At 47.2% G+C, this 24,633-nt stretch overlaps 3 protein-coding genes across 11 annotated transcripts; 1 reads left to right on the top strand and 2 right to left on the bottom strand.

Moving 5' to 3' along the window:
- Positions 1–1,394: 1,394 nt before the first annotated feature.
- stxbp4 (syntaxin binding protein 4) lies at positions 1,395–16,092 on the bottom strand. 6 transcript variants are annotated; one of them, XM_029850024.1, is made up of 20 exons: positions 15,847–16,092; positions 14,369–14,442; positions 14,203–14,298; positions 14,053–14,122; positions 13,848–13,922; positions 12,895–12,980; positions 12,224–12,377; positions 12,008–12,140; positions 11,813–11,919; positions 11,473–11,680; positions 11,314–11,392; positions 9,735–9,790; positions 7,901–7,997; positions 7,296–7,405; positions 6,757–6,846; positions 6,123–6,188; positions 5,151–5,333; positions 4,927–5,043; positions 4,384–4,433; positions 1,395–3,259 (listed from the first exon to the last, which is right to left on the bottom strand). In XM_029850024.1, exons 1-20 carry the CDS (start codon positions 15,900–15,902, stop codon positions 3,121–3,123), a joined length of 2,046 nt encoding a protein of 681 aa, XP_029705884.1. In that variant the 5' UTR covers positions 15,903–16,092; the 3' UTR covers positions 1,395–3,120. The 6 variants fall into 6 exon arrangements, with proteins under 6 accessions (XP_029705884.1, XP_029705879.1, XP_029705890.1 ...); XM_029850019.1 differs by having other exon boundaries at positions 9,735–9,793; positions 15,847–16,091; XM_029850030.1 differs by lacking the exon at positions 15,847–16,092 and adding an exon at positions 15,324–15,342 and having other exon boundaries at positions 9,735–9,793.
- Positions 16,093–19,079: 2,987 nt separating this feature from the next.
- LOC101071711 (hydroxycarboxylic acid receptor 1-like) lies at positions 19,080–21,468 on the top strand. 3 transcript variants are annotated; one of them, XM_029839662.1, is made up of 3 exons: positions 19,080–19,139; positions 19,495–19,896; positions 20,486–21,468. In XM_029839662.1, exons 2-3 carry the CDS (start codon positions 19,516–19,518, stop codon positions 21,188–21,190), a joined length of 1,086 nt encoding a protein of 361 aa, XP_029695522.1. In that variant the 5' UTR covers positions 19,080–19,139; positions 19,495–19,515; the 3' UTR covers positions 21,191–21,468. The 3 variants fall into 3 exon arrangements, with proteins under 3 accessions (XP_029695522.1, XP_011613045.1, XP_003961254.1); XM_011614743.2 differs by having other exon boundaries at positions 19,092–19,186; XM_003961205.3 differs by lacking the exon at positions 19,080–19,139 and having other exon boundaries at positions 19,204–19,896.
- On the bottom strand, positions 21,316–24,380 carry arg1 (arginase 1). 2 transcript variants are annotated; one of them, XM_003961204.3, is made up of 8 exons: positions 24,167–24,376; positions 23,885–23,957; positions 23,455–23,629; positions 22,830–22,989; positions 22,356–22,450; positions 22,179–22,280; positions 21,937–22,073; positions 21,316–21,817 (listed from the first exon to the last, which is right to left on the bottom strand). In XM_003961204.3, exons 1-8 carry the CDS (start codon positions 24,263–24,265, stop codon positions 21,654–21,656), a joined length of 1,005 nt encoding a protein of 334 aa, XP_003961253.2. In that variant the 5' UTR covers positions 24,266–24,376; the 3' UTR covers positions 21,316–21,653. The 2 variants fall into 2 exon arrangements, 1 of the variants encoding a protein (XP_003961253.2); XR_003889175.1 differs by having other exon boundaries at positions 21,676–21,817; positions 22,150–22,280; positions 24,167–24,380.
- Positions 24,381–24,633: the final 253 nt, after the last annotated feature.

Genomic DNA, 24,633 nt, shown 5'->3' with positions numbered 1-24,633 from the left:
CAGATCCAGACTTGTTCTCCTCCTCGTCCCACCCGTTCAGATCAGAAACTTCTGGAGGGCCCAGCAGTCCTGAGGTGCCGGTGCTGCCGGGCACATCGAGACTCCATGATGTCGTCTGGGTCACGTGACTGAAAAATAAGATCCAATGAGACCTGACGGTGGAGCAGCAGATTACCTCCTTGTTCGTCTATTTATAAAATTAAAAATATTCATTTTTCTCTCGTGGGAGTCACAAACTCATCTGAATTATTCTGGATTAACGGTCCTTACTTGATGTAGTACTTGACTCCATCTGCTGTGTAGGCCTCCTCAGAGCCGTACGGAAGACCTGCAAACCAAAACCCAAACTCCTGCCCGTTAAAGTCTGGAATATCATAATTCCTGACAGTCAGGCTGCAGTAATAACCTGCAAAGCTAATCCAGACTGCTGCGGATGTTGTGACGAGAACAGACAGAGGACATCAGTCTCAGGATCTTCCTCTTTTAGATGCCATCAGAAAACCTGATCACATGACCACATCTGTCATCATTTTCCTCCAGTTTGGCCATTGTATCAAAGGGGAAAAAGGGTTTTAAAAAATAGCATATGTGATTTACATGGCATGAAAAAAATGTCCAAGTATTTTGAATTATCTGTTCACCCTCATCTGTCAACACAGGAGGCGGAGCCTAATGCAGCAGGTGAGAGGCAGGATTAACAGGGACATGTGATCAGTCAACAGGAAACACACACACACACACACACACACACACACACACACACACACACACACTTACCTCTCCTCTCAGAGACACACTTTAATATTTGGGTTAATTTACAACTTTTAAACATTTGACAATAATTAACGAAAGCTTGTTTAAAATGTGAATAAAGCATAGTGTTAGTAGCCAAGGGGTGTCCTTTGTGTCTTTGCTTTGTGCCAGGTGTTATTGCGCCACCTACAGCATTGGAGTGTGTTGGCTTGTTCAATAAATGCCAATATTATCGGTTATTGTCATCAGGAAGAATTGTTACCTGGTAAATGTGATAATAGTTTGGTATTTTGCATTTTATATATATATATATATATATATATAAAAGCCCTATTGATAAAATGCATTACAGTGTGGAATGTAAAAAAAAAGATCTAATAAGAAGAGCAAAAGTGTATCTGATGTTAACATTAAGTTATACTGCAACAAGCCACTGGGGGCACATGTCCTCCTTGTAGAGCTCTAATTTACAAAGCTAATATTGCTAATCATACACAGCTTACTAGTTGGATTCAGGCTGTGATATTTATGTTAACATCCATTTTCTGATATATTTTGATGGATGTATATGCTAAATGCATATGAAGGCGCTGATTTAAAAGACAAACACAGAGAAATAATGAAAACAAAGAAAATCAGTCGGTCATTTAACTTTACTCAGCAAATATTGAAGGACAAAAAGAAACTGAAACAAAGCAAAAGCATCTTAATTTCCTTCAGAAGTGTCCAAAAGCCGTGGCGTGGTTTTGCTATTAGACTACAGTTTCTCTCCTCACATCTGAGCGACTTCTTTTAGCTACTGTTTGCTGCTGCTGCGTTTTGATTGGAAGGCTAACTTATTACATAAACTTGGAACTTTTCAGCCCTCAGACCATAAAGTCAAACATTGTTTGAAAGTGTTTAAAAGATAGAAAAGTAGCTTCCACACAGCTTTAGAAATGATATGTCAAAATGAGCAATTTGACCAATTTCAGTCAGCAGTGAAACAGCCCTCCTTAAGGTCATAAATGCATCAAGGCATCAAAGACACAGCACTGGTTTACTGTTGACATAGTTTAGTGATCACCATAGCAACACTCATGGTTCTCAGGCTGCATTACCTGCAGCATGCTGCAAGGTTCGCTTTCAGGTCCAGTTTTATTTTCAGTCTTGCCTACAACTAGTTCAAAAGGCAGTAGTGAGTTCTTGACCCCATGTTGTCTTTCATAGAAATAATTCATTTTACAGTTCCTTTAAATCACCCTAATTTTTGTAACGTTGCTGTTTGAACTGCTTATTCAGCGCGTTAAAATTCTGGCTTGCTATGTAAATGAAATTTAGAATCTTTTTATTGATCCAGTTTAGCTCTGTGGCTCAGTAGCTAATGATCATAGGACCTGGTTTTTTATCAGCTGGGCTCCGACCCGCATTCAACGTGATCAGCAGACGACGGTGGTGCCTCTAATTTCTGCGGTGATGAGAGAGAGCCAACGGCTCTTCGTCATCGTACTGACCAGGAACTGAGAAGATAACTCTGCTTCTTGGGGACTGAGCACATCCCACTGATGTTTTCCATCGTTATTGCAATTTTTCTACGTTTTAAAACTCAACATTGGCAAGATTTTAAGGTGAGAGAGCTTCTTTCTGCTTATTCTCGGCCTTTTTCTGGCCACTTCTTATGAGATCATACATCACATGTTTTAAAAAATGGTGCATATTCATCGACTTTAAAAAAAAAAAAAAACCTTGTTCACCCACTAATTTTGATGTGAAATAAACATTAGTTTGCTTCATGACTCCAGAAAATCAAAATGGCTGCCATTATTTTTTGTGACCACGTTTTTCTGATCCTCTTAGGGAATCTACAGAGCCCCATGATTGTCTTATCAGTAAAAATTCTGACTGGTAGCATCATTAGCTTGGTCAAAATTAAGATTTAGTGCAAAGAGAAAGCTAACAGTGGATCGGGTGTCGGCCAACCTCATGGCTAACGATGAGCTCCGACTTCAACATTCGGAGTCGAAGATTTTAGTCTTGGCAGCGTTTTCAAATATCAGCTTATAATCAGGTTTTTCAGGTGAAAATCAGGCGTAGATGTTTTAACAGCGAGTCAACCCTGACAGATTGACAGATACTCTTTGTGTCGCAATCTTCAAATGTTCGGAGAACACTTTTCAGGGAGGAGGAAGATTCATAGTTGACGGTGAATTGGTGATCATGTCTCAGAGGGCTCGCCAAGGTCCACATCCACTAGAAGGTCTGACGCAGGGAGGACAGTTACAACAGCTAGCGTGTCGGGTCGGTTTGGTTTCCTCTGGCATCGGTTGCATGCAGGACAGCAGAGGAGCAGAAGGAAGAGGATGGACGAGGAAGGAGGAGCAGCAGGAATCACTTACAGTCGACCTCCATCATAGATCTGACCGTCCTGCTGAGCTCCTTTGCCTCCTGGGCAAGTGAGGCTGAGGTCCATGGGCTTTTTTTGTATGGCGGATTGAGAGACGACGCTCCGACTTTAAGATCTCCAGAGCTGAAACAGAAGAGGACACTTAGGTGGAACCGCTGTGAACCTTAAGTTGCCGTGTTTCTCAGTTTAAGGTCAGGAGGAACAATCGATGAGACACACTGTTTACGATCCTCTCGCTCTCTTGGATGGATGGACGGGTTAGAACATGTGTGATCAGCCTAGTGATCCAGAACCACAGATCAAAATCAAGTCACAGATCATCAACGTTCAAATCAAAATAAAAACGCTGATGTTCATATTTCCAATGGAAGCGGCTGTTATTTGCATGCGTGAGGAGCAATTTTTAATCAAAAATCGTAATCAAGACGATTACACTTTGTTGGATTTGGGCTTATCAGAAAAATCAATGACGAATCAGAGACGAGCCATTAGAGCGAAGGCACCCATAAACGCCAGCTGTGTCCCAGAGTTATAAAAGGTGAGTGCCATTGTCCCACTGACCCTGTTCGTAGAACCCATTACACAACCCAGGTAGCACTGGGTCAGGAAGACGGAGAGAAAAACAAATGGAAAGGAAAGAAAAAATTTATCGTCTGTGCGGCGTCCCCACATTTTTCAATCGATTTGTCTACGAGAGACAAAGTGCTAATGAAACGCCACCAGCGTTCCTCACCGACATGCTTCAGATGTGCGATGTTTGCCGCAGGTGACTGATGAAGCTGCGCTCAAAGGTGTCCCTGAGGTTGTTAGATGAAGAATGCAACTGTAGGTCATGTCTTCTTCTGTGGTGCTGAGGTCTGATGGGTGACCTTACACATCAGACGTTTCATAACAGCTACAGAACTCAGCAGGCAGCAAATAAATACAGAGCACTGGCGTTCAACCTGTGTGTGTGTGTGTGCGTGTGTGTGTGTGTGCGCGCATGTGTGTGTGTGCTTGCGCTCGTGCGAGAGACAGAGGGGAAGAGAGGCACCGTGATTGGATGAGAGATCCTGCAGCGTGCAGCACAAATCTGCGTGATGCCTGACCTAAATCCAATTCCAACCTTAACCTTAAAACCAGGTTCTCACTCTTGTACCGCCTTTTGAGGACCAACCCAAATGACCTCACTTTACAAAATTGTTCTCATTTTGCTATTAGAATGCAGATTGTTATGCTCCAAAAACAACACACACTCACACACACACCTGTAGCTCTTGGGGGGTCCAAGGTTCTCCAGCAGAAACTCTTGAACGTTCTGCAAAACACAAAAGAGCCTTTGTTTTCTTTGCTTCCTCAGATGGAAAGTGACAAATCTGAAAATTTGACCTACTTTTTTTTTTTTTTTACTTTAACTCACAAACAACAACACGGTCATCTTAACTTTAAAACAACTTTTCAAGGTGTTTGTCAGTTTTGTTCTGGTGGCATTTTTATTCCCACTGACGTTTGTCCGTTTATCATTTGCATCCTGCTTGTTTCGTTGCAGTACCTCCACAAAGCGTGGGGGGGCAGTATCGAGCAACGTGACCTCGTTTTAGTTGTTGCAAAAGCCAAAAACTTTTTTGTGACATTTCCTCATCTACCCAGAGACAAACTTCAATAGAACAACAGAGAAGAGATCAGACAGGAAATTAAGGTTAGCAGGAAAAGAAAAAAAAAAAGAGCAGCTCGGCAACATGTTGCTCTGCGGAGAAGGAGCAGCCTCCGGTGGGAAGTGTTGAATCAGAAAACAAGCATTCAAAGTTTACCTCCACAAAACTCAGCAGTTTCCCCACAGACACCTCAAATCTCCTTCTGGCAGCTTCACTCTTGCGTAGTTGACACTCTAGAATGGCAATTTTCTTCTTCAGCTCATCCTTCTCCTCCTGGAAATAAGTTTAAGCCTAAAAATAAGACCTCAAAAATGCCAAATTATGTCTCATTTAATTTCATAAAGTGGCAATAAAACTCTTCTTCGAATGAAAAGCCCCACCTTGTTGGTCAACAGTGATGGCTCCACCCCCTGAGACTTCAGTTCAGCGATCTCGGCCTCCAGCAGGTGGATCACCTCCTCGTAGTCCATCTCCATCCCCCGGGCCTGCTTCTGGGCCTCCTCGGCCAGCTGGATCTGGGTGGTCAGAGCCTGACTCTCCTCAGTTCTCAGAAGTTCCATTTCCTGTCAACAGAGGAAGTGCTAAGAATGAAAGAGGAGGTGCTGGAGTTTCAGACGGAGTCTCACCTTTCAGCAGAGACGCTGCCTCTTCAACCTGACCTGTCTGACGTAGCAAGTGTTGGGCTGAGCTAACCATTCCTCTGCTGACCGATGCCAATTTAATCGATGCAGCCAGCTAACATAGCTACAGCTGCTAACAGATCCCTTTCCTCAGTCAACGATAATGCTAGTCAGTCTTGCATTCTTATGCTAAAGGAAAAAAACAATTGTAGAGATCATCATCCTGCTTGTGATGATCTGTGTGCCGCACCTGTCTGCCTCAAACTTTATTAGCTCAGTGTGATGCACCTGTTCCAAAACAACCTGGCTCCTTTCTTGTGTATTTATATCTGTTCCTCTTGGGAACCGTCAGAGCTGAAGAAATGTTTTTGAGGTCCTCTGATCTATGCCTGGATCCAATCCTGTTTCTGAGCTCTGGAGTCAGTTTTTCTGACCTCGTGGTTCAGTTTTTACTCCTCAGTCGTCAGCCTCTTTACGAATCGCCTCTAATTAACTGAACAAACCTCACTTGGGCTCCGGTTAAGCTGCAGAAACGTCTCAGAGAGAGATGTTTGTTTCCATTTTGACATTTTGAAGTGTTTGATTGTAAAACGCTGAGAGAATATGTGGTTATTTTTCTGTCAGCTAACATTGGCTCTCATGTCTGCGTCAATCATCAACCCCCACCCCACCGGGTTTGTTGTCACGGCAGATACTTCCTGCTGAAAATGACCTGGAGCAGGTGAGACTCACCTGTTTAACGTTGTTAAGCTCCTCCTCCATCTGATGGTGGACTCTCTGGGACTCGACCAGCTGCTCCTGGGCAACAAACGTTGTCAAATCACTTCATCACAATCAACATTGGTCAGACTACCGGTAAATTCCATCTACTGCAGGAAAACAATTCCAGTTGTAGTTTTCAAATCAGACGGCAAAACTGATCGATAATCAATAAAATATGGACACACGAGCATCACGTGTTCATGGTGAGGGAATGATGGAAACTCCTAGAAACTTAATAAAATGGTGAAAACGGACTCATTTTTCAATTGTTTCTTTAAACGACGAAACAGTTTTTAAAAATTACACGTTGATTTAAATTTCACCTGATAGATTTGAGATTTAATCTGATCTGAGACGTGATCTGACTTCATCTGAAACTGAGTTTGATGCCAATGTGAGGTCTAATTTGGGACGTGTCCACACCTAATTGGATCTGATCGCAAGTGATTTGATGTGATTCACCTGCAGGATCGACGGCTAATCTACAGAATATAACGCACACGTGGGGATCAACGCGACCACAGTGTGCACAAAAGCAGCGGACAGGAAGTGGGAGCGAGCACACGGGGGGCTGATGGGAGCGCGCGTGGCAACATTATTTTACCTGCAGCCTCTTCATCTCCCTCAGGGCCTCGATGTGCTCCTTCCTCAGCTGCTCCATCTCCTCCAGCTCCTCCGAGTCCGACAGAGAGGTCTGTACGAGGGACAGAGCGGGAACTGTTTTCATCTGAGGAGGGATCCACACGCGGTGTTGGAGCGTCCGTTTGAAGCCAACACCGCGTGCAGCTCTCGGAGGGAGATTGATTATTGCTCTGGCAGCTTGTAACCAACTGGGCAAAAAATCTTTATTTCTGTGGGCAGAACTGGTCCTCGCCAACAGATCGTTACCAGAGAGTCCACTCGATGAGGATGGATCAGTGCGGTGCCGCATCACAGCAGCGTTATCAATGGAAATATCAACATTCTTGAGGGTTAAGCTGTTTCATCCACAGCTTCCAATCGTTTGTACGAGGAAACAACCAACAGTGTCCATTTAACCGATGGTGTCAGACTACAGGGGAAGGCTTCAAAAGCCAGGTTTGTTTTGATTTGTGGATGTATGATTGGGAGTTGGACAGGTTGCTGTTGCTGTGGGTTGGTTACCTGAAGGTTGCCGGGTGAATCCAACAAACCAAACAACCTGGATCGTGGACTGGTAACTTCCAGCTGGTCCAACTGAGACAGGAACATCTCGTGGATCAGGATTTGGAAATCTGAGCACACAAATAAACACAGATTTTTATGCATTTCTGATACTTCTATGAGGGGTTTCGTGTCAACAAGATTTCTGCAATTGAAAACAGAACTGTCCCAATCGCCCCTCGTTCAGTTGGCGGGTCAATGTTTGTGGTCATCGTCCAATTCTTAGCCTGGTCAAATGAAATTTAGAAATGAATCTCTTCTGGTCTGTCCACTCTCTTCTAGTCTGTTCCAATCTGGGCTTGTTGGTCCAGTTGGTTCTAATCTCTTCAAGCCCATTTGAGTCTTTTCTGGTCTATCCCAGTCTGCTCTGGTCCCTCTAGTCTATTGTAGTCTGTCTAGTCTGGTCAATTCTGTCATAGTCTCGCCAGTCTGTTCTAGCCAAGTCTGTTCTGGTCTGTTCTGGTTTGTTCTAGTCTGCTCAGTCAAACTGTTCAGACTTTATTTTTCCTTCAGCTTCCTGAACCAGAACCCAGGACGGCCCTGAATTCTGAGCGATTGGTTCTCACCTGTGAAGGCCACAGTTCCTGCTGGATCAGCCTTGAGTCTGGACCTCAGCACCTGCTGCTGAGCTTCTGAGGGCTTCAGCCCAAACACATCCAAAGCCTGAACACAGGCACACATGCACACCAGGAGATCAATATCTGAGGTCAAACACATCACACACACACACACACACACACACACACACACACACACACACACACACACGCACACACACAAGAATACACCAAAACACACAGGAAAATACACACGGCAGACAGAAACATACAGACACACAGGAACACACACACTGTGTGTGTTCTGTGTCCTGCTTTACACAATACACCAATACAGCCTTTCAGCCCGATGTTCCCCCTCACATGTGTCCAGAATGTGCTGTATATTAAACGCATCTGAATGAATTACTGTAAATACACCAACTCAAACTGAGAAGCTCTAAATTTACTGTCCCCGTATTTAGAGGTATACAGAGTCCTCCTACAGTTCCTCGCGTTATCTTGGGGAGTCACGTTGTCTAAGGACAGTAGTATTGTCCAGCTTGACAGCATCACAGACACCTGGAGATCGTGCCTCTACAACAGGGGTGCTCAATACGTGGATCGCGATCTACCAGCCGATCGCCAAGGTACTATCGGTAGATTACGTGACAGTAAAAAAATAGACGTCAGGCTCTTATCCATCCCGTCACTTGAGGGATCTACAGGGCAGCCAGTCGGATGACATCTGGATTTATTTGACCCTTGGCTCACTGTGCAAACGCAAACAACGGCTCTAAGTGCAGCAAAGCTAACAAGCTAGTCAGCTTGTTACCGCTAATTTTTCGCTTTCCTTTTTTCTCTTAAACTTAAGAAAGGGTATTAAAATGAAAGATGGGATTTCCACACTACTTGCTGACATTGAGGTAAAGTCCAGACCTCATTGACAATTCTGGAACTTACTAGCAGAGGGAAAGTATCCCAACACGAGGAAAGTGTTGTGCTGTGCAACATATGTGGTTATGCAACATACATCAACATAAACTGTAAGAATCCTCAATAGTTTTCTACATAAATATAATGGGTTGATCATTTTGATTTGGTCGTTTCATAAGTAGCTCGCATGCTGAAAAAGTGTGAGCACCCCCGCTCAAGATATCATTGCACACAGCATTAGTGCCTTGCTCACTAACGTGCAGTTCCACTGCCTCACAAGCTCCACAGCTTTGTTACCTGGTGTGATTGCTCCTTCTCCACCGTCCTGTTGGCTAACCTGTATGTTCTTCTGCTGATGCACAGGGGTTCTACATCGTGATGTATCTCTCTGCTGTTTCACCTGGTGTTTAAGAGCACTGATGGAAACAGGTGCTCATATTTGCTGTTCGCACAACAATAATTGTCTAGTTTTGCCACAACAGTCTCATAATCATCTGGTTCTTCATCCTCCTCAAAAAGGGACTGTCTTATCAACTTGTTTGGCTTCCCTCCCTCCCACCTGGAGCTCCAGCTCTCTCAAGCCACCCCTTGATGTCTTTGGACCCCGTGGAGTGTTGTGTTTCGGTGTTTAGGTGTAGCTACTACTACAACTAGTACTATTAGTAGTCCGCAGGAGGGTCCCCCTATATGAGCCTGGTCCTGCTCAAGGTTTCTTCCTGTTAAAGGGGAGTTTTTCCTTGCCACTGTTGCTTGTTCGGGGTCAGGCCCTGGGATTGTGTAAGGCGCCTAGAAACAATTTTGATTGTAAAAGACACTATATAAATAAATTGATTGATTGACTATTAGTTCCTACACCCTGCCTTACACTATACACCCTTACAGCACAACAGGTACACAAACATGGACACGAATATACAAGAACACACACCTGTTCCAGATGGTTTAGTTTGAGACGCCAGCTTTGATGAGGTTGACCACCAGCAGCTTCTGGAGACACACACACATAAACACAAACAGAAAAGTTCTCATGGATCCTTCCTCTATTATCATCAATAATAATAATAGAATTTGAGAAAGTGAATTGAAGAATGTGGTGAAGACAGACGTTAGAGCCTTCAAATGAATCATCAAATGAAGGAGAGGCGTGTGTGTGTGTGAGATCGCCCCTCTGAATATTCATCTGGCTTATTCCTGCCAGATTCAGAGGTTAAACACGTTATTTTGCCGAGTCATCATTTGCATCACATATGTGTACCGTTCACGTGAACAGATCCCCCTTTTTTTGCAGGTCGGTGTGCCACCAGATGGATGGTTTGATTGTCTAACTCGCGCCGTCGGGTGACTGATGTAATATAACGGATACGAAAATCTGGTGATCCGTCTGGAACCGTGAGGATCGTGCAGGAGAAGATGCAGCTGGAAAAAGGCACCTTCAAATTTAAAATCCCTCTCAAACATGAAACCATGGATCTTAATGACAGGAGAGTTTTTTGAACCCTGCGAGGGGAGTGTCAAAATAATCGCTGTAATGATGCCCCAACATGGTGACTTCAGTCTTCTTCTCATTAAGATTGAGGAAACTGAGCCTCAGCCAGGTCCTGATGTCGCTATTTCAGGCCAGAACAGCATCTTTACAATTCAATTTCCAGGGGAGTAAAGTCTGAGCATCTTTAGGAGATCAATGAAAATACACATTATAATTGGTAAAAATGGCTCAGACAATGGAAACAATAAAGGGCTTCAAACAGACCCTTGAGGCACCCCACAATAAGGGTGGTCCCACTAAAAGAAATAACTGGAAGGTTTGGAGCATCGAGTTCATACAATGAATGTCACATGACAGCGGTACTCCCAAAAATATACTGGAACTTTTTGGAAAATATCAGTACTCTCTGGAAATGAGCTGCTGGGCCTGACGCCTTGGACAGCAGGGCGGAGAGGGGTCCAAATTTAGAGAGGATAGATGGGTCAGAGCTGGGCTTTATCATTAGCTAAAACGAGGATGAAACAATGATAAAATGAGTGAGCCAGGCAAATAAAAAACCTTTTTTAAAGAGAGGAAAGGGAGTTCTATCTGAAAGGCAGTTCGTGGGGCGCAATTTCAGCTCTACATCCAACAGCGCGCGCACACACACACACACACATCTATCCCCCTGACCCTAATCCTAATCTAAACCAATTCTCACCTCAACCTGAAAACCACAACAGTCCTCAAACAGTCCTGTAAGGTTGTAAGAACCAGCCAAAATGTCCTCCCTTTGCTAGTAGAATGTGGACGTTGGTATTCAAAGTGTAGCACATACAACAGCCTCTCTTTCTCTTTCTCTCCTCTCTCTCACACACACACACTTAATACATTTATATGCTCTATTATAATTTCTGATGTGGTGATTGATTGTGGATGTGGTCGACAGCGGGCTGCTGAGCAGGCTGTGACAGCCCAGAGTGAACATAAACACCACGATGATAATGAAGCTCTCCATTCACGCAGGAGCCCGGACACCTACCACAGCTGCTCTGGGTGGCAGTGTCGCCCTCTGGTGGCGCCAGGGAGCTCTGCTCTGCTCTGACTGGATGCACTCGTGCCTGCACAGGTGAGTTCAGCGTGTTCATGTCTGCCCGCTCAGATTTCAGTTTGTGGTTCTGAGTCAGAACTGAAGCCTGACCTGACTCTCGCTGACCGCCGGCAGGTTTTCGCCGATGGGCTGTTCGGCCGGCGTGACTTTGGTGACCGTGCCAGATTGCAGGGGCGCGGCAACAACTCCCAGGTGCCTCGTAACAGCTCCTGTGGACGCCTGTGTGTTGGGGGACCCGCGGCTGGAGCCAGACCACAAACTCCGACGGATAAAGGCAATTTCCACTGTTGGGTCGGGTCTGCTCGTTTGTGACAACACAGAGATTAACAGGCTACTGTTAGCTTTGCAGCTACATTGAGGCATTTAGCTTTCAATACAAAGGGAGGTGAAGGTTCATAGATGTTTATTATGGGTCATCTTTGCCTGGTACCTGAGTTTAGTACGTGTCAGGATACTCCGAGCTTCTTCATATGTCACCCCGATCAGAGACTCCTTGTTGATGGACACCAGCTGATCTCCAACCTGCAGCCGGCCATCCTGGAACAACAGATGTCTGAGACTAAAATCTGGAGAGTTTGGTCTTGTTCCTGGTAGAATTCAGGAGTTTCCGAGTACTAAAAATCACCTTTTGACAGTCGCCTCCAGGCATCAGCTCCTGAATGAACACCATTGGTCCATCTGCGCGATTGGCCCCGCCCTTGATGACCAGTCCCAAGCCGGTCACCTTGGCTACGCATATCAACTGAATGGTGCTGTCACTAGGGTCAAGGGGGGGAGGGGGGGGGGTGAATAAATAACACAAAATGTGCTAGTTTGGATTCACTTTGAGGAAATCTGAGACCTGAAGACGCGTGAGGGCAACTGGCTGCTTTGAGGAGTGTTGGTGGCCTGGGGGGGGGCGTGACTGTGGGTGGCGAGGCCCTCTTTTGCACCGAGGAGCTGAGGGCTCTCAGATCTGGAGGAAGACGAAGATGAAGCCGTGTCGGCCAGCCTCACTGAACAGAACGATGGAGAGCCACGTGAAAATGTGCAGCTGAAACATTTAAACGTGCAGTCATGTGACCTACAGTGGCGTGAAGCTATGTAAAACAGTCGCGTTGCATGTGTCTCCTCTCCTCTCCTCTCCTCCCCTCCTCTCCTCTCCTCTCCTCTCCTCTCCTCTCCTCTCCTCTCCTCTCCTCTCCTCTCCTCTCCTCCCCTCTCTTCTCCCTCTCCTCTCCTCTCCTCTCCTCTCCTCTCCTCTCCTCTCCTCTCTCTCTACCCAGCCCCCCCCATCAGCAGTAGGGTCCCCCTACATGAGCCTGGCTCTGCTCAAGGTTTCTTCCTGTTAAAGGGGAGTTTTTCCTTGCCACTGCTGCTTGTCTGGGGTCAGGCCCTGGGATTCTGTAAATCGCCTTGAAACAATTTTGATTGTATAAGACGCTCTATAAATAAAGATTGATTTGATTTGATTTGATTTGACATGTGTGATGTACAGTCATGTGACCTACAGTGGCGGAACGAGTGGGGCACCTGTGCTGAGCTGCAACGGGGAAATCTGTCCGGTAAGGGAGGAATTACCGGAGCTGCACTTTTCCATCAACTCCACAAACTGTGTCCTGAAAGAGCCCAATGAGACAAAGACAACAGGGACGTTTCAATCAGGCTCAACTCCAGACACAACAACTACTGTTTTTTTGCAAATAAATCCGGCGGATTGCAGGTCACTCTCTGTCAGACCGTTGTTTTGCCGCTATTGGAGGTTCTGTTCTTCCTCATTGTGTAACTTTCATCATCCTCATCCTCTGGTGTCAGAAAGGACACCAAGTAATCGCTGACCAGCAACAGTCGGCGTTCACACTGTGACCAAACTGGGCCCTGCAAACTGTGTGGAAGTCAAGGCTAACATGGCAATTTATGCTAATGCTTAGCTTAGCCTCAGTAGACCTCCTCACCCCCGATGAAAGGTCGGTGGTTCCCTATTTGTGCTGATCTCGGGAGTTTTGGCTCTTTCCTCAGCTCACATCAGCGTCCTGATTGTGTCACTGCCTGTTTGTGTCGACATGGCGAGCTGACGTGCAAACTATTGCGGACAAACAAGTGCCGGGTCGGTTCATCTCAGGGGCAGAATGGGGGCAGACGTGACATCACACCTGAAACTTACCGCTACGCTGTTCTGCAAAGATGTGTCAGCGATAAATCGAGCTGCAGAACATTTTACATTCACAACAAACCACAGTATTTCAATATTAGCCATACCTGCTAATGCATTAGCATAGCTTTCAATCCTTCATATCATCAAATTCTTTGATGATTCCTCTTTGGAAACGACTACAAATCAACAGGAACATTCCTGCCACTAAGTTTAGTTTCCTGTAGTGAAAAAGCAGCTAAAGCTCCCTGCAGGTGGAGTCAACAGAACATTTAGCGATGCTAACAAACTGCTGGTCAGCGTGGAAGTTGATCGCTCAGCATCTGCTCCTCACCTGGATTCTTCATCTCTGGCAATCAGTAGGGACATGTGATTGGAGAGCGAGGCCATCCTCAAGATCTCCACCGCCCTATCAGGGGACAGGATTCATGTGACATCATTGCTTGACCAACACAAATCAGTAATGGGCTCGTTTTGAAGGTAGATCTGCACTTCTGTTTGTTTCTTGTGGACCTGGAAGGCGAACATGATACACTCACCTCTCATTGGTCACTCCAACCAGACTGATGTTATTGACATCCAAGATGAGGTCCCCTGCCTTAAGCCGACCTGGAACGCAAACAGCAAGTATTTCTATCATCAATCAGAACAATAATAGCAGCGATAATTCACGGAATCATGTTTTCTACCATCCAGAGCTGCCAGCCCCCCACTGACCACCCGCTTGATGTAGACCCCGAACTGTTCTCCGCTCTGCTCTTTGTAGCCCCCAATTATCTTCACACCTGCAGCACAAAATTGCTGTTAAAGACGGAACCGCCATGACACAGCCAGAGGTCAGAGGTCAGAGCTCACCGAGTCCTTTCCTGCAGTCCCTGAACTCCAGCCTCTGGACGGCTCGGTTGGCGCCGTGTGGACCCATGATCGTCCTGATAACGAGCACAACACAACCCGCTCAAACACATGTCACACACGCTGCAGCTCCTCCTCCTCATGCTCCTCCTCCTTCTCCTGTCACCATGACAACAGAGAAGAGGGAACAGGGTCCCTCTCAGTGTGTCAGTGTAACTGGTGGAGGCAGCACGCGTGCGCTGCGTGATGACAAACTCTGAGACCTTTAAAAATACTTCAGCATCATCGAACTGAAGCCATCAGAGATCGGATGACAAATGTAAGAAAGCAGCAGCACCCGCTGCTTCACCACCAGGGGGCTCCACCGCTCAAGTTGCATTTGGGGCGCCGTCGTGTCGGCCATCGGACTGATCGGCATTTAAAAAAAGTGGCCTATAAGCACAGCTAGCCGAACTCTGTTAAAGCTTTAAAAGACCATCACGTTGCCCGATTGCTTGTCTGACGCTAGGTGGCAATAAAGAAACCTTTTAGATTACAGGTCAAAGAGTGGTTCAGAAGGTTGGCTGGTATCGTGTAGCAAAGGCGGAGGTGAGCTAACGTGAAAAATCCTGCATTATCTTAAGTCAACAAAGCGCAAAAGAGCGTCGGAAAGTCGTTTTTGTCTTCTTTTGGTTTGTAAAATATGCAGATTTTCGTACTGACTGCAGCGCCTACGAACAAACGCTGCAGTTGACAAAAAGAGCCCGACAAGAGCTACAATACCTGTGAGCCGTCAACACCGATGCCGCTGCACGGACACGGGGGAGAGCAATTAAACTGATCACTTAATACCTGATAATCTGCTCCGCCTGTCACGACTGATTACCTGCACACACAGAGGCTATAGCGCTGCACGGTGTTGCTGTTAGCCTAGCTTAGCACCATCACAGCAAGCAGACAGCATTGTTAGCGTAGCTACCGATGGCTGAACCCTGGTTAAAAATGGCAGCAGTTGTATCGGGTTATTTTGGCTTCATTTTCCGACGCAGAGATTATCATCTTTGCCACCTTCGTCGTTAATATCATCCTTGGTTTGAGGGGGCGGAGTCATCAGCCATCTTTATTAATGTCGACATCCACAGCTGTTTTTGGTCTGAAGGTTCCTTAAGGTGCCTTAAGGTTCCTGAAGGTGCCTGGAAGTGCCTGTGGGTTCCATACGATACGGTTTTAATGTTGGTCCAGTGTGGTCAACCCTTCGCCATCCTCGCCTCCAAACCTTCAGCGAAGCAGCAAATTTGTTCACTGACTCAACAATTCGCATGAATCCAGCCACAATGCATTATGGGTACTTTGGCGGCGCATACATGCAGAGGAGAGTTATGTCATTTCACATGTTTGTGACGCATCAGATCACATAACAGCAAAACATGAAAGCTGGAGGAGCAGACAACGGAAGGAAACAAGGAGGGAGGGAGCGAAGGAGGGAGGAGAGCAGACCTCACCAGTAGAGCAGCGACAGTCCATCAGGTTCGTTCTTGTCCTGAGGCAGTAAAGGCATCACTTGATGGTCCAAACAACCCAAAAACAGCCAATCACGCGCGGCCGCATGAGTCGAGCGGCACGTCACGCCGCCATGACGACAACCACGGTTCAGATAGGGCTGGGGGAGAGTATGAAAATCCCCTCGACATGGAGACACACACCTTTACACTCTAATCCCGGATCATACCACACATACACACACACACACACACACACCACACACGCTCTACTTGTCTACTTGTCTCTCTGTCTCTCATACACACACACACTCTGCCTCTCTCTCCCGCTCTCTCTCTCTGCCCCCCCCCACACACACAGACACACACAGACACACACACACACACGCTCTACTTGTCTCTCCTCTCTGTCTCTTATACACACACACTCTGCCTCTCTCTCTCTCTATGCCCCCCCTCACACACACACACACACACACACACACACACACACACACACACACACACACACTCTGCCTCTCTCTCTCTCTATGCCCCCCCCTCACACACACACACACACACACACACACACGCTGAAAGGTTTAACGTTCGTTCTTCAGCTGACAGATTAAAAACTGCCAGGGCTTAAATGTCTGAGACATTGACTCTCAGCAGACATCCACATTTCCTGCAAACACTGAACACACCACAAACGTCGCTCCCAAAAATCCAAAAGCTTGGAAATGGCCCGTCCGCACCGTTACGTTGGGAGGCTAAATGGCGTGAACGGGTCACGTTGGGAGGCTAAATGGCGTGAACGGGTCACGTTGGGAGGCTAAATGGTGTGAAAGGTCAGAATAAAACAGGCGTGAACTGGGGAGACGCTGGAGGAGCCATCTGATGCAACCTACTGCGAAGTTGCAGACATGTTTCCTGTTTACCGAGTGTACGTGTGTTTCGCCTGCTGGACCGAGCACGTGCATCGTGCACGGTGGCTGCCCAGGGATTTACCTCAGCTACATAATCGCCTCACCTTCGATATCACACATCACTGGAAATGTCACATCCCCCCCCCCGAGACGACCTTTGCCCCAACACCGCGATTTCAAATCCTCGTCTGGTCTTCACATTGTTCATCAATGGGCCCAACAAAGGTGGATTGTTGTTGATTTCAGAATTTCATTGTACAGTCTCCACATATAATGACAAATAAATTCTATTCTATTCTAATTGCTAAATCAGGATTCAGTGCCGTAGTTTTATAACTGCTGTTTTGGTTGCCAGGGGGCTTTTATAACTGCTGTTTTGGTTGCCAGGGGGCTTTTATAACTGCTGTTTTGGTTGCTAGGGGGCTTTTATAACTGCTGTTTTAGTTGCCAGGGGGCTTTTATAACTGCTTTTTTGGTTGCTAGGGGGCTTTTATAACTGCTGTTTTGGTTGCCAGGGGGCTTTTATAACTGCTGGTTTGGTTGCTAAGGGCATTTTATAACTGCTGTGTTGGTTGCTAAGGGTCTTTGTGTAACTGCTGTTATACAGGCAGGGTCCACTCATAGGGTCACAGGCGAACTTCATGGTCCCCTAGGACGCCATCTGCTGGCCCGCATGGACCTCTGGGCCTCTTCTCCTCTGGTGTCTTCTCCTCTGGTGTCTTCTTCTCTGGTGTCTTCTCCTCTGGTGTCTTCTTCTCTGGTGTCTTCTCCTCTGGTGTCTTCTCCTCTGGTGTCTTCTCCTCTGGTGTCTTCTTCTTCTCTGGTGTCTTCCCCTCTGGGTGTCTTCTTCTCTGGTGTCTTCTTCTCTGGTGTCTTCTCCTCTGGTGTCTTCTCCTCTGGTGTCTTCTCCTCTGGATGTCTTCTCCTCTGGTGTCTACCCCTCCGGGTGTCTTCTCCTCTGGGTGTCTTCTCCTCTGGGTGTCTTCTCCTCTGGTGTCTTCTCCTCTGGTGTCTTCTCCTCTGGGTGTCTTCTCCTCTGGTGTCTTCTCCTCTGGGTGTCTTCTCCTCTGGGTGTCTTCTCCTCTGGTGTCTTCTCCTCTGGTGTCTTCTCCTCTGGGTGTCTTCTCCTCTGGTGTCTTCTCCTCTGGTGTCTTGTCCTCTGGTGTCTTCTCCTCTGGTGTCTTCTCCTCTGGGTGTCTTCTTCTCTGGTGTCTTCTTCTCTGGTGTCTTCTCCTCTGGTGTCTTCTCTTCTGGGTGCCTTCTTCTCTGGTGTCTTGTCCTCTGGTGTCTTGTCCTCTGGTGCCTTGTCCTCTGGTGTCTTCTCCTCTGGTGTCTTCTCCTCTGGGTGTCTTCTTCTCTGGTGTCTTCTCCTCTGGGTGTCTTGTCCTCTGGTGTCTTCTCCTCTGGTGTCTTCTCCTCTGGTGTCTTGTCCTCTGGTGTCTTCTCCTCTGATGTCTTCCCCTCTGGTGTCTTCTCCTCTGGTGTCTTCTCTTCTGGGTCCCTTCTTCTATGGTGTCTTGTCCTCTGGTGTCTTGTCCTCTGGTGTCTTCTCCTCTGGGTGTCTTGTCCTCTGGTGTCTTGTCCTCTGGTGTCTTCTCCTCTGGTGTCTTCCCCTCTGGTGTCTTCTCCTCTGGTGTCTTCTCTTCTGGGTCCCTTCTTCTATGGTGTCTTGTCCTCTGGTGTCTTGTCCTCTGGTGTCTTCCCCTCTGGGTTTCTTCTCCAATGACCTGACTAAGTGCAGACTTTTCAGTTTGGATCCTCGGATCCTTCGTGGATCGAGATGTCTACAAATACCTCAACGCTCCGTATCATAGAAAACCCTCTGGGCCTGAGTTAATTGACCTTTTCGCTGATTTACATGCACGCTTGCAGAAAGTCAATGTGGGTGCGACAGCTGTAAGGTTTCCCCCGTTTGGGTTTGACGGGGGACATCTGTCCTGCTTCAGCTTCCTTAAACTGGTTGGAAGTTTTTGGACAACGAGGAGACTCCCAGGCTCTCTACATATGTAGCACTAACAGTAGAAGAAGTCAGAGTTTGCCACAGCTTTTCCATTAAATTGTCAATGTAATTAATGAATTTATTCGTCTTGCTTTGCTTATTTGTTTCACCTGTTTTGTATCCGCTGCTGCCAGGACTGAAGTCAAGGTTTCAGGCGCCTCACGTCGGATTTTGTTCATTTTGGCCTTGAACATATTCAGAGAATGTGGAATTCAGCCATTTGAAGGCCCCCTCTAAAACTGTTGAGAAACTCGGGGTTGTCCATCGTTTTACATCACTTCCTCAGTCCCTGATTGGCGGTTGTGGTGTGGCAACAGGATTTCCTCCCGTAACAAAACATCCGCACAAAACTCTTTATCTGTATTTCATTCTTCTCTTTCTTCTGCCCGGTGAGTTCAGGACCTTTGGCTTTTGACCGCATAAACACAGAAAAGAGGTAAAACAAGTGATCACAGACGATGGACATACGTGTACCTGGTGTAGCAGCAGTTAGCAGACCGTCACCTGTGTTTCTACCTATTCATCGTTTCAAATGTTATTTTCTGGATGAATCGTTCAAAAACAATCAGTAAAGGTGTCGGTTCTTTTAGGTTTTCATATCTATTGACGATGTTTGGCAGCTAGTGAAAAGGAATAGTGAAATAGGAAATAGGAGTGAAATAAGAATAGGAACAGCTAGTGAAAAGGAATCAGAGATGAAAATGAGGACCTATAGTACTTCCTGAAATATTTTCTCTGCATCAGCTCAGAAATCGACTCACAATCATGATGAGCCAAAATGCCACCAGGCCATTGGCGCCGGCGGCGCCGGGGGGCTGCCCGCCTGTTGGTATTCAGCTGGAAGGGTTGATCTTGCCACCCATCCTCATTGTTGATGTCATACTGGGGCTGCTGGGAAACGTAGTGGCCCTGTGGATCTTCTCCTTTAAACTGAAGTCCTGGAACCCCAACAACCTGTTCCTCTTCAACCTGGTTATTGCTGACTTCCTGGCCCTGGTGAGTCTACCGCTTAGGATCGATGCCTTGCTCCGCCGCCACTGGCTGTTCGGAGACGTCATGTGTCGGATCAACCTCTTCCTGATGTTCTCCAACCGCTCAGCCAGCATCGCGCTCATGACCGTGGTCGCATTTTATCGATATTTCAAGGTGAGAAAACAACTTTTTGTCCACTTCCTGTCTTTTACAACCAAGATGGCGTTTCATACTAACATGAGGGTTCCATTCTGGACCTGGGCCTTTCTCTATGAACTGGATGTTCTCCTCGGGTCTGTGTGGGTTAGAGGTTTTAGTGAAAAACACGATGCCTATTGTGGGCGAAGTAAAATTCTGTCAGACTGAGACAGGTTAAAGGACGGCTTTCTGTCACAGTGCGACAGCGGCCCTGACGTACATCTACTGCCCGACCAATAGAAATGCAGCAGGAGGAGGTAATGGTAGCGTTAAATGCTAGCATATGCGAATAAATGCTTACGTCCAACTCCCTTTGGAGAATTGGTCTCCTAACTTGGCCATTTATCTGGGCCGCCATGAGTCCACATTTGCTTTCTTCTCTTTCTGCGCTCATCAATGCCAAAATAACAAAGGTTCCAGCTCGATTCCTCTTTGTTTCCCCCTGCGAAACAAAGAGATTGATTGATCACAGCTGCTGATGACGGCGCATAGTGACGCATTTCGTAGCCTGCGATATTGTGTTTTGCTTCAAATGACGTTAAAGGTCGCCCACGTGCCGTTCCAGGTGGTCCACCCCCACCACCGGGTCAACCGTATGACCAAGCATCACGCTGCCCTTGTGTCGGCGTTCGTCTGGCTGCTGGTCATCAGTCCTCGAATCCCCATGCTGGCTTACAACCACATCAAGGTCAGCGGCAACACCACCCAGTGTTTCTTCTTCACCTCTTACAAAGAGGCATCAAAGGCCAAAATCATCTTGGTGGGAATGCACCGGATCCTGACGGTGCTGGAGTTCTTCATCCCGCTAGCCATGCTGGTCTTCTGCTCCGTCCGGATCTTCAGGTTCCTCCAAAAACGACAGCTGGGAAACCGGGAGAAGGTGCAAAAGGCGATGCGTGTGTGCGTTGCCATAGTTGCAGTGTTCATGTTGTGCTTCTTCCCCACGACGCTGACGACCATCGGGGTGTGGGCGGTCCGATCGTACCGTCCTCAGGACTGTAAGTCTTTCTACGTTTTCACCCAGATCAACATCGTGTCTCTGGGGCTGAACTTTTTAAACTCTGCACTGGACCCCATTATATACGTCTTCTCCAGCACCATGTTCAGAACGGCTCTCTGTGCCTCGCTGCCCCACTTCCTGCGCTGCCAACAGGCCGCAGGTGACCAGGAAGCATCGTCGTCACAAACCCAGTCCACCGTCCAGCAAGAACTGAAATCCGTGGATGGTGACAAAGGGAGCGAAGACATGGACAAACATCAGCACACCTGATCACACGTCGATGACGCAGATGCGTCACATCCAGTGTGGAAGAATAACACCTAGTGGTCAAACTACAGAATGCAGGCGTTCAGTCTAAAATCCCCTCAGAGAAGCTGACGTGGCATCGAGTAACACACTTTTAAAATGTTTTTATTTTGTTGTTGCCAATAGGATTATTACTTTAAAGGTTATTAACAAATAAAGTACAAATATTCCAGTGTTCCAAGCTCCTGACATGCTGGCAATGACAGAAGGGGGCGAAATAAACCTTTACATTTTAAACTTTACAGCACCCTGTATTTGAAAGTGCGATTGACAGGTGATTAAACATGAGTGGTTTTGTCTCTAAAACTCTCGAAAAACGCAGAGAAGTTTGTCCAGATGTGCCGTCCTCTCTGATGCCTGAAGACTTGCTAATGTGAGGCGTTTAAGTGTCTTTCACCACAGTCAGACAGCCCAGCGCCGTCCCCCGTTAAGGCCCTGGCAGAAGAAAATCCGATGGATGGTTTCCTTCACGCCGTCTTCCGAAACAGCCGAGCAGCAGGTCGACGGCGGTGTTGACCGTAGACTGGATGGCGTGTTCGGTCGGACCTCTCAGCGGGTTCACCTCCACCATGTCGACCCCTGAGAGAAGACCTGGACGCAGACTCAGCTTCAAAAAAAGACTCGTTTCTCCTTCTTGATTAACGGACGCATCGAGAGAGCAATTTTAATTCAGCGATGATGATTTTTGTCTGTTCCGGTGTCAGTAATACCTGTCTGGCACAACTGTTCGGTGATGTACACTCCCTCTCTATAGGTCAGCCCTCCAGGAACAGGCGTCCCTGTTGCCGGGGTAACGGCCGGGTCGATGGCATCTACATCATAGCTCAGGTGGACTGGCTTCTTCCGCCTGGTGCAATAAGAATATGATTATGATAGTAAATTGTACAAGTATTTCAAAGCTAAACTGCACATTTACTGATCACATTTGAGCTTAGTCAGGTGATCCACTGACGTGCAGAGGTGATCGCACGTCTCCTCCATGACTCTGCCGATACCCAGTCGATCCACCTCTGTCATGGAGAACACCTTTGCGCCCAGGAGCCTCACGATGTAACTGCAACGCAGAAGAAACATTCTGAACCTGCGAACAATCCAAAATGGCCAACAGGGAAGTCGATGCGGGACGTACTGCTCTCCTGGGTCCAGGTCTCTCAAACCAATGTAGACCAGATCTTTGGCAGAGACGCACGGTGTCATCCACGAGAAGTTTGGCAACACGGGAATCTGACGACACAGCAAAGATCTCATATTCTAGAATATTCAGGATTGTTTCATCAACGAAAAACTCCCTGGAAAAACTCCCTGGAGGACAAAATCATGCCCACAATGTTAACAAGGGTGCTGAGAGGTGGGCGCTAAGGTGCTGTAGCGCCCCCTGTTGGCACGTTAAGAACCTGCGTTGAGCTATAAATCAGGGTTCAGAGATTAAAGATCTACAATCTGAGGTTATCCTCTGTATTCTTAAATCAAAGAAATAAATTTAAAGTTATCATAAAATGGCCCTGATGTGTCACCAGACGCAGTAATGATGGGAGTTGATTCACAGTGATAGGTTCGCTGACCTCTCTCTAGCGCCATCTGCAGGTTAAAGTAGAGAACGAACCTTTGAGCGCAGCTCGTGCAGCAGGAAGGACATCGGCTGTCCGTGGAGGTTTCCGGTGGGCGTGGTCAGCGCTGTGTTGACGTCAGCGTGGGCGTCAACCCACACGACGGAAAGCGGCCCGACGGCCGCCGCGTGTCCGTGGATGGAGCCGATGGCCAAACTGAGCAGCAGATGATCGATGCATCAGTCATCGAAGCCAACTTTCACTTTTTATTTTTAGTTGGGTTTTTTTCTGCCAGTGTCAAGTGATTTATCTACAAATGTGGACTCACTCCTACTGCTTTGTTTTCTTTTACTTTTTCAGGACTATAAAATTTAGACTTTTGTATTTGTAAATCTAGACTTAAATTCTGTATTCACGAGCCGCTTTGCTATTGTTGTCATGGTGAATATAACGTCAGCCGAGATGGGGGGTCGCTGCAGGTGGAAGCAGCTATTATTTTATTATTACGTCACCACGGCTGAGGGGCAGGGACACCAGTCCGCCAGTCCCAGTGTTCCCAGTTCACGTCGCGCTTTAGCATCATTATGACAAACAAGCATCAAATCAACTGCGGTGCGTTTGGCTCCACGCTTCCCTGGTGGTAAACAGTGTGGAACCACTGTGGTACCTGCACACATTCACCTGTGGTCTCCTCCCAGCATCACCGACACGCGTCCGTCCATCTTCACAGCACGCACCGCCTCTGACAGCCTCTGGTTGGCCCCGCCCACTGCGCGCACATGCTTGACTCCGCCCACTGGCTCGTCCTCTTCTAACTCCTCAAAAGTCAGGTTCCCATAATCCTTCACTTCATTGCCTGCAGGCAGACGCAGAGGGCAGCAGCTAATACTCGGCTCAGTTGATTTCTAGATGTATTTCCCAGAATGCAACAGTGATGCCCAGAACGCTCTGTGGTTAAAGTCTATACAAACATATGAAAACATTGACCTGTCACACACACACACACACACACACTATCCTTTCTGTAGTGTGTATTTTGAGTGTCTCGGTGTGTGTTTAATAATGATGTGTTTTAGCATGTTTGTGAGAAACATGCACAGATACCCGTTACCCTGTTCCTGCAGCCGATTCAGCAGTCCTGCAGCTCGGATTAGGTCCGGTCCTCTGTCCACCCCTGGGCGAGGCTGCAGTGTAAAACACACATTTGCACTTCTATCTTTGTGAGGACACTGACAGGCAGAATCCGTCCCCAGTGCATCCACATGACCCTAACCTTACTAATTTAACCCTTAACCCTGACCCTTCTGCCTGGCTCAGCCCTCAAAAAGGTACAAAATATCCTAATTTCACTGTATTCTGGAGTGTCCACACACACACACACACACACACACACCTGTCCTTTGGCAAAAGGCGCTCCTATCAGTCCCACTCGGCTCCTCTGCTGATGAAGATGATGAAGACGCCGCGTGAACGTAAACCCGAGTTGACTCATGTTGACTGGCACGCAGTCATGCCAGAGACCGCTATAAAATCGTCCCCTGCTGACGTCACCGGCGAGTTAATTAGCAGCCCTTTGGATCCATACAAACGTGACGAAAGGACAGTTAAACCCAAAGGTTGATTCAGGCTAGCGTGATCAGGAGGACGGGGCAGGACCAGCCCGACGCGTGACCATGTTTGTTTTTTGAAGTGTGGTTGAACGCGAGGTCAAACTTTTACCTCGCGCTCCTGGAAAAGTCCCAAAAACTCACCGCAGGGTAGAAATGAGAGTAAAAACACAAGTATCAGAGTTACCGGCTGCGTGGGGGTCAGAGGTCGGGTCCTGCAGGTCCTACAGGACTTTGAACTTGGATCTGCAAA

The sequence above is a fragment of the Takifugu rubripes genome, chromosome 1 (genome assembly GCF_901000725.2).
Source record: "Takifugu rubripes chromosome 1, fTakRub1.2, whole genome shotgun sequence".
NCBI classification, from domain to species: domain Eukaryota; kingdom Metazoa; phylum Chordata; class Actinopteri; order Tetraodontiformes; family Tetraodontidae; genus Takifugu; species Takifugu rubripes.
Note: the sequence above shows the minus strand (reverse complement) of the source record. Positions and strands in the feature narration are given on the sequence as shown.

What these genes read in the sequence shown, in the direction of transcription:
- LOC101071711 (XM_029839662.1), top strand. Translation starts at nt 19,516, where the DNA reads ATGATGAGCCAAAATGCCACCAGGCCATTGGCGCCGGCGGCGCCGGGG. An exon ending in CATTTTATCGATATTTCAAG is followed by an intron (nt 19,897 to 20,485) that starts GTGAGAAAACAA and finishes GTGCCGTTCCAG; the next exon opens with GTGGTCCACCCCCACCACCG.
- arg1 (XM_003961204.3), bottom strand. Translation starts at nt 24,265, where the DNA reads ATGAGTCAACTCGGGTTTACGTTCACGCGGCGTCTTCATCATCTTCAT. An exon ending in CGCCTTTTGCCAAAGGACAG is followed by an intron (nt 23,958 to 24,166) that starts GTGTGTGTGTGT and finishes TTTACACTGCAG; the next exon opens with CCTCGCCCAGGGGTGGACAG. An exon ending in GACCTGGACCCAGGAGAGCA is followed by an intron (nt 22,281 to 22,355) that starts GTACGTCCCGCA and finishes TCTGCGTTGCAG; the next exon opens with TTACATCGTGAGGCTCCTGG.
- stxbp4 (XM_029850019.1), bottom strand. Translation starts at nt 15,902, where the DNA reads ATGCCTTTACTGCCTCAGGACAAGAACGAACCTGATGGACTGTCGCTG. An exon ending in TGCCACCCAGAGCAGCTGTG is followed by an intron (nt 9,794 to 11,313) that starts GTAGGTGTCCGG and finishes GTGTGTCTCCAG; the next exon opens with AAGCTGCTGGTGGTCAACCT. An exon ending in AACTAAACCATCTGGAACAG is followed by an intron (nt 7,998 to 9,734) that starts GTGTGTGTTCTT and finishes GCCTGTGTTCAG; the next exon opens with GCTTTGGATGTGTTTGGGCT.